Below are 8,638 nucleotides of genomic sequence, written 5' to 3' on the forward strand. Positions count from 1 at the left end.
CATCAACCGAAGGACATAGTTAGCTCATTAGTTACTCGGTCTGCGCGCCACGTAGGTTTTTTAATTTTTAGGGTCAACAGTTGTATTGAGTTATCACATTCGTCATGGCTTGCACACACCTTATCTTGTTGTCACCAATCCAGTGATTAACCAGACCTTATGCAAAAAGTTCCCTTTCAAGGGTGGTTCTTATTCTTTAACAAGAAAAGCCATTTTACTAGTAAGTTAGTTCAATAAAATTTGATACCTTAATTAAAGTTATTTATTTATCGTAACGCTAAAAGCAACCTCAAATACAACAACACAAAACAAGATGAATTAATGCTCAGAAATATTATTGAGATAATTAAATTACAAGAGAATGCCTCCAATTTAGTTTTGGACATTGACATTGGCAAGTTGCATGTACATCGATTCACCATGCTTTGCAAATTGAGAAAGAGCATTATAAGATGAACCCCCTTCTTCCAATACCTTTGAGGCACTTTCTTTTAGCTCCTTCATTCTTTCCCTCAAAACAAAGCCTTTTTGGTCATCCATAATCATTCTCACCATTTCCTCGATCTCCTTCCTCTCCACAACTTTTTTCCACGGTGGTACTTTCGACCGCACCGCCACCCTTAGCTCTTCTGTCAGCAATGTGGCGTTCGTCCTTTGCTCCGCAAAAAGAGGCCAAACAATCATTGGCACTCCGTTGGTTAGGCTCTCCAAGGTTGAGCTCCACCCACAATGCGACAAAAACCCTCCGACTGATGGATGGGCCAAAATCTCCACTTGTGGGGCCCACAAAGGAATAACATGCCCGAGGTCCTTGGTCCGATCAATAAACCCTTCAGGCAAGTACTTCAACGGGCCTTCAACATCACTGTCAGTCGTAAAATAAGCCGCATACGCAGTTGTTACGGTAGCAGATCGTATCACCCAAATGAATCGTTGTTGGCTAAACTCCAAACCCCAAGCAATCTCAATCATTTGCTCGTGCGACAAAGCCCCACCGCTACCAAATGACACGAAAATTACGGACTCATTAGGTTGCTTGTCTAACCAATCAAACACCTTACCCTCCGAACAGTTGGACTCATTGGGCCTTATTATGGGCCCAATTGGATAAACGGGCACTGTCGAGTACCTGCCCAACAAGTTCTCATCTCTAAGCGCCGCAAGAGTAATGGGCTCTAGCTCCTTCCACGTGTTTAGCAAGATCCCATCACTACACTTGAGGATCCGGCTTGCAATCCCAACAAAATCATGGAAACGCTGGTCGGTTCGGTCCAACATAATATCAATGACATCGAGCCGAGGACGTAACTCCCTACAACCTGGGATCTTCAACGGTTCTTTGTGGTCAACGAAGTTTCCTTCGACTTCCTTGTCGAATGTCGGACAGCAAATCACGAACGACAAAAACCATGCATTGGAAGCAAAGAACAAGTACTTTGGAATCCCTAGCTCCTCGGCAATGGGAAATGATTCGGTGCCCAACAGGTCCACAATAAGCATGGTCGGGGTGAACTTCATGGCACGTACGGCTGACTGGAACACATGTCGCAGCTCTCGCATCATTACGACCGCGTTTGTAGGCTTTGAAGTGTCCGGGGGTGGGAGTTGGACGATGTCACATATTTTTGTGGACGCGGCTGCCTTGAGTTCCGCCTCGGAAGACGGGAAGATGAAAATTGTGACGGCGAAGTTTTGGTGTGTGACGAGTCGTTTTCCGAGCTCGAGTACAGGGATGAGATGCCCCATCCCCGGGCTGCAGAGAATGGCTGCATGTTGCTTGGAGCTCATGATCTCCGTTGGACCTACGGTTACAGAGGAGGTTGAGAGTTAGAGACTCAAATTCTCAAAGAAAATACAGGTGCATACAACGAGTAAGTCAAGTTTACAAGGAATTAATTGGCAGAGACATTATTGATTAGAAAAATCAGAAGGGAATGATTAAATTTTAGTTGAAGTGGGTGTGAAAAGCGCAGAACATATAAACGGGAATTGATTAATGATTTATTTAGTTGACTGATGCGCACAAATATGTTCATAGAAACTGTGTGATCAATCAGGAAAGATAACCGCTGGAGTTTTTTAGTTCACTTAATTGAGGTCAGGATTTGAAACTCGGCTTGGCTGGATTTCAAGCTAATAAAATTTAACAAAAAACTCGACGGTACATGAGATTTGATTTCACACTAAAACCCCAAATTGAATCATACGATACCAAAACCCTTCAGATTAAAGAGTATTAGAGCCTAACTCATACAACAAAAAGAGAGAAATTAAAGAATTAAGAAAAAGTGAATACCTTGTAAAGTGCTTGTGCGTGAGCGAGGGTGAGTCTGTCGGCTGTCGACTGTCGGCAGACTGGCTGAGAAGTGAGAAGTGGTGGAAGAGGAGGACTATAACAAGAGTAAAAGATGAAGGCCAAGTCTTGTCTAAATTTCAATCTGTCTTTTTCCTCACCCAATGTTGTAAGAAAAACTTGGGTCCATTCCAGCGTACAGTTGTGGAAGAATCTGGATAAAAAATAAAACATAAAAAAAAAAAAAGTTTTTAAAATCAAACGAACCATACGTTATACGTGTAGTTTATGCCCATATTCTTCAAGTGTAAAACACGTTTTTTACTAATACAAACCTGTTGTTCAAAGAAAGATTTTTATTTTTATTTTTTTCATTTTGATGGAAAAATGAATTTAATGTAAATTGAAAATTTAGGAACTACTTGCCCGTTTGATAATCATTTCGTTTTCAGTTTTTATTTTTATTTTTTTCAAATCTGAAATCTTGTTTGATAAATACTTTCAGTTTTCAAAAAAAAAAAAAACTTTAAACCACACAAAGTAAAATCTCAAAGCCAAATTTTGAAAACTTAATAAAGCAATTTAGACTTGTTGATCAATAGTTTGGACTACAAGAAATTTGGCTTTGAGTTTCAAAAATTGGCTTTGAGTTTTCACCTTATGATTTTTAGTTTTCATTTTTTTGAAAACTGAAAGTAGTTACCAAACAAAATTTCAGTTTTTTAAAAAAAAAAAAAAAAAGTAAAGACGAAAACTGAAAACGAAATGGTTATTAAACGGCTCACACCTCGACCTTAACATCCAAGTGGATATAGAAATCAAGGCATGCTAACTGACACCCTGAAAGATGACGAGGTCATAAAGTGAAAGTGATGTGTAAAAGTACGAACTAATTAAAACTTAAAAGTAAAACAAAAATGCCCAGTGTACGAGATAGACCCAATAAGCATGTAATTTGGTTAACTCTAAGGGTGTGTTTGTTTGAGCTCACTAGCTTTCGCTGGCTTGGACTGGACTATGTAGTAGTCTAGTCCCGTGTTTTTTAACAGTCTGGGACTAAGTTTAATGAGATTAGAAGGGACTTGCGTGGACTAACTCCCTCGCGTCTTCCTCTGCTCCTATGTTTTCACAAACGCCAAGAGCCACCATCATTCCCCCTTGCCAATTTCCCTTTCCCCTCCTCCTCTCTCATCGCTTTCTTCTCTTTCTGCTCCGCCGAGATTCGAGCTCGGCTCGAACTCGGCCGCGACAGCGACAGTTGCTCCATCCGGCTGGTACTATAGTTCTGTTGCTGCGGCAGTGACTCAGTAACAGTTGGCTTTTCCTGCGCATAAGATATTCTAAGCATGCTCGGGAATTGCTAGTCAAAGAGCTTCCTGAGCCGTGATTTGAAGATGGGTTGCGCCGAATCGACCCGGCTTGGATCGATCAAATTCTCGGAATCGATATTAATCGGTTGGATCTCATCGGAAATGGCATGGGTTTTACAAACTACAAATTACTTCAGAGAAATTGGAGGTGAAATTCGAATCCGTTTGGTATGTACAGAGGCTGTGGGTGATGTTTTTTGTAGAGAGGGAGAGGCTAAGGGTAATACGGCAAAGTTTTGTAGGATACTAGCAAATTACAAAGTCTAGTTCCATTGCAAAATGGAAAAAATAGAATATTGGGACTAAAATATTTCAGTCCGAGATTTAGTCTAGCACTGCATCAAACACTTCACTATTTTTATCCTGCTTAGTCTAAGCCAATCCAATCCAGCTTAGTCCTTACAGCTAGTCAGTCTGAGACAGTCCGATACAACAAACGCACCCTAAGTGTATTGAGGAGCCCCGAATAGCTAATTAGTCTAATTAAAAAGAAAAAGAAAGAAGGCACAAATATTGGAGCACTCCCGTTGTACAATGCTCAACACACGCACTTGTACTTCTTGTGAAGCTATTGAAATTGTTAGTGCAAAATTGATAATTTTTAACAATACGTTGAGTTGTACTGTCTTTGATTAGTGTGTGTTTCAATTGTGATTATTTTAGTCTAAATTTGTCTCTCGTGATCTCAATCACAACAAAAAAAAAAAAAAAAAAAAAGCATTTCAAAGACATCCACTCAAGTAAGTTCGTCATGTATATGCATTCATGTAGATAGGTCTTGATATTTTTTTTTGGTTGAAAAACAGGGCTAGAAGCTAGCCCAAACAAACCTACTCAATAATAAATCTAGACCTGGACATTCCACGTCAATCATCACGAATAAAATTAATTGATCAAGAAGGAGTATCATCAAAATAAAAATAACCTAAACCTAAATCAAGACTATAAATTGTTAAATTGTCCGCCACAATTTTTTTTTTCTTTTTTATGTAAACATGTCAAAATTCATATTGCCAAGATCTTCAAAGTAAATCTCGACAAGCCAACACAAGGAAACCTAAAAAATGATTATTGCCAGCAGCTTGGCTAGATCTTACTTGATATTTAACTTGATTTGATTTTGGCTAACGTTTTGAGTGGTTAAAATATTTTTGGAGCAGCCCAATAATGTTTTGGCTTCCATGATTCGAAAAGTTAGTTGCAGTCAATTTGATATTTTTGTATATTTATGAAGTTGATAATATCAAATGATTTTCAATTTCATCTTCTTGGGTGCACATTTATTCTCGAGTATTGTTTTTAAATTAAATTATGTAAATTAAATAATGTGGTTATTAATAATTAAATTATTAATTAAGTATCGATTACGATATTTATTTTTTATTAATAAAATATCATTTAATTTATTAATTAAAATTAAAATTTTAATCTTCTAATATTATCTTAGCCTTTGTCCTCACACCCGCACAAAAGGACAGAAGAAAAATGTGCTGTAGCTTTTGATTTTTCTTCCTCACACTCGCAACATGTGCCGTAGCTTTTGATTTTTCTTCTCGCACTCGCACAAAAGGACAGAAGAAACATGTAGCTTTTGATTTTTGAAGGAGCCGCTTTTTGGTTTGACAGAAGAAGACAAACATTGTGCTGCTGATTACCCAAAAAAAAAAATTGGTGCTGCTGCTGCCGTATCACACTCACACACATACGTAGTGAGTGCAGCATGTACTCTGAAGAGAAAATAGGATTATTATACCAAATAATCTTTGAGATTTGCATGATCAATAGAAATGGTTTTTGAGATTTAAAATTAATAGAAATGGTATCTGAGATTGTTCACCATCCATGATTTTGGTCCTTCCGTTAAAAACGATTTTGGGTAATTTTCAAAATTTTGTAACTCAATCGTTTCTTAACCAAATTCGACCTATAATATATCAAAATGAAGGTAGGAAGTGTAGAATAAGATTATACTATTTGGAAGCCCAATGGTTGCCAGAGATGGCCGGAAAATAGCCTAAAAGATGATTGGTCCGCGGGAAATCTAGAAAACTAATCGGAAACTGGGTAAACTTTAAACGTTCATAACTTCTTCAATACTCAACGAAATTGAGTGATTCAAAAACGAAAATCATACTTCTCAACGAGACGAAGAGAATGATATCTTTTTTACTGCTAACTCGCCGTGGTTTGGCCGGAAAACTGCTCGAAAGTGGCTAACTCAAAAATGGTTAGCCACTTTCGAGCTGTTGTCTGACCAAACCATGGCTAGTTAGCCTTCAAAAAAAAAGTATCATTCTCTTTCTCTCGTCAAGAAGTATTATTTTCATTTTTGAATCACTCGATTTGGTTGAGTATTGAAGAAGTGATGAACGTTTAAAGTTTATCCAGTTTTCCCACGGACCAGTCACCTTTCAGGCTATTTTGCGGCCATCTTCGGCAACCATTGGGCTTCCAAATAGTATAATCTTATTCTACACTTTCCTACCTTCATTTTGATATATTATGGGTCGAATTTGATCAAGAAACGATTGAGTTACAAAGCTTTGAAAATTGCTCAAAATCGTTTTTAACAGAATGACCAAAATCATGAATGGTGGGCAATCTCAAGGACCATTTCTATTGATCATGCACATCTCAAGAACCATTTATATTGATCATACAAATCTCAGGGACCATTTTGTATAATAACCCGAGAAAATAATATTTTTCATATTGTTTTTCATCATGTTTTATAAGAAATTAATTAGAAAAATATGTGATTAATTTTTAAAAATTATTTTAATTCATACATTTTGCATAATCACGTTGGTATCTTGCAAAGTTCAAGAATAAAGTGTTTGATGACTGCATTTTCACAGGAAGAATGAAGAGAGATTGAGTAACAAAACGCAGCGACAAAACAACCTACTTGTCTATGTGTTTAGTTGATGAGTTTTGTAAGTATTATATAATCATTTCTTTTAGTTTTTGTCCTGATTTGGTAGCCCGAGGATTTTCTCAAACCCTCGTTAAATCCTACATCATGTGTGCACATTTTATTTATCTTTTTAATTGCAAATGGGTAGGATAGTTTGATATGAGATGTGGATGTGAAAACTAAATTCAAAATTAAATTTGAATTAAAATTTTAAGTTAGAAGCTACTCACCTCCTGAAAGTTAAATTAGTACTCATTATAAAACTTTCAGGAACTCAAATAATGAGAGCGTATTTTCAGCCATGAGATGTCACATCCCGCCTTCCCTCGCAGTGATATTGTCCGCTTTGGCATTCTGGGCTCTGGACTATGTCGCAGCAGCCCAGCTACCGCACGGTTTTGTTCTTGCAGGCCGCAGCCCCAAAAGGCCTCACTGAAGGGTACATGTGGGCATGGACATATAAGGCCAGGACTCGACCCTCGTGTTCCCTCGCAGTGATATTTCCGCTTTGGCATTCTGGGCTCTGGACTATGTCGCAGCAGCCCAGCTACCGCACGGTTTTGTTCTTGCAGGCCGCAGCCCCAAAAGGCCTCACTGAAAGGTACATGTGGGCATGGACATATAAGGCCAGGACTCGACCCTCGTGTGGCCGATGTGGGATACAACAATCCACCCCCCTTAGGGAGCCCGACGTCCTCGTCGGCACACCGAACCAACACGAGTCCGGCTCTGATACCAAATTGTCACATCCCGCCTTCCCTCGCAGTGATATTGTCCGCTTTGGCATTCTGGGCTCTGGACTATGTCGCAGCAGCCCAGCTACCGCACGGTTTTGTTCTTGCAGGCCGCAGCCCCAAAAGGCCTCACTGAAAGGTACATGTGGGCATGGACATATAAGGCCAGGACTCGACCCTCGTGTGGCCGATGTGGGATACAACATGAGACCTATCTTAGTGCATGTTAGGAATCATCCTTGACTTTCTTCCACTTCTCGTGCCCATGTCACATGTGAATGCAAAATGAAGGGAAAATATAGAGATGCTATAATATTTTTGAAGACACTTGTTAACTTTGGTAGTTAAGAGCAAAAATTTACTTATGCATTTGGTTTTGGATTTCGTGATTTTTGGTAGAAATGATTTTTAAGAGAATGACTAAAAAAAATAGACAATTAATTCGTTGAAATACATTACGATGCTAGCCGTATAAACTTTTAAGTTAGATTTATCCTTCCAAATGTCGTTGTGTGTGTGTGTGTAAAATATATGGTATATAACCCTAAAATATACGAGTCACACTGCCTTATATACATGCAGCATATGATTTGCTCAAACTTGGAGAGCTGACAATTCTTGTCCAAGTTGTTCCAAAGTCTGTAAGGGCTGGTTTGGTATTGCTGTGCTTTGAAAAAAAGCTGATGTGAGAATAAACGGTTGTGTTGTGAGAATAAGCGGCTGTGAAATAAAGCAGCAAAGTGTTTGGTAAACTTTTTTGTAAAAGTGCTTTTGGAAAAAAAAACAAAGCAGTATGATAGTGTTTGGTAAACTTTTTTGTAAAACAGCTGTGACTGTGTGAAATGACCAAAAAGGGTATAATACTAGATGTGCTATTAATTTAATTTTCTTAACAAATAAAAGTGAATTACTAAATATATTTTATTTTTAGAAGAAAAATATTTATAAACTTTATCTTAAATATTAATTAGTATGACAAACTACTTTAATAGAAATATTTTAGAGTGAATAGCTAGGATTCATTAGTACAATATTGTTAATGTACTTGAAAGTAGTCTAATTAGACGCATTCATCAAACTTGTCGCTATTCTTTTTCTTAATGCCTCTATCTCATGTGATCCTTCAACTTGATAATTTTGATATTCATCATCATCATCATCACTACTATCGCTTTCTTTGCAAAAGTCCCTGGGGTCATCAAAATGACGATCACGTTCAGAATACCTCCGTATGTAGTTATGAAGAGCCATTGTAGCAATGACAATCTTCACTTGCTTATTGAACGGGTAATGAGTAAATGCTTTGACGCTCATTCCAAATAGA

General features: G+C 38.0%; 1 protein-coding gene across 1 annotated transcript; it reads right to left on the minus strand.

Moving 5' to 3' along the window:
• Positions 1 to 250: 250 nt before the first annotated feature.
• On the minus strand, positions 251 to 2,406 carry LOC137748431 (anthocyanidin 3-O-glucosyltransferase 5-like). Its single transcript, XM_068488580.1, has 2 exons — positions 2,297 to 2,406; positions 251 to 1,802 (listed from the first exon to the last, which is right to left on the minus strand). Exon 2 carries the CDS (start codon positions 1,786 to 1,788, stop codon positions 373 to 375), a length of 1,416 nt encoding a protein of 471 aa, XP_068344681.1. The 5' UTR covers positions 1,789 to 1,802; positions 2,297 to 2,406; the 3' UTR covers positions 251 to 372.
• Between the last annotated feature and the right edge of the window lie 6,232 nt (positions 2,407 to 8,638).

Source organism: Pyrus communis, chromosome 10 (assembly GCF_963583255.1).
Source record: "Pyrus communis chromosome 10, drPyrComm1.1, whole genome shotgun sequence".
NCBI classification, from domain to species: Eukaryota; Viridiplantae; Streptophyta; class Magnoliopsida; order Rosales; family Rosaceae; genus Pyrus; species Pyrus communis.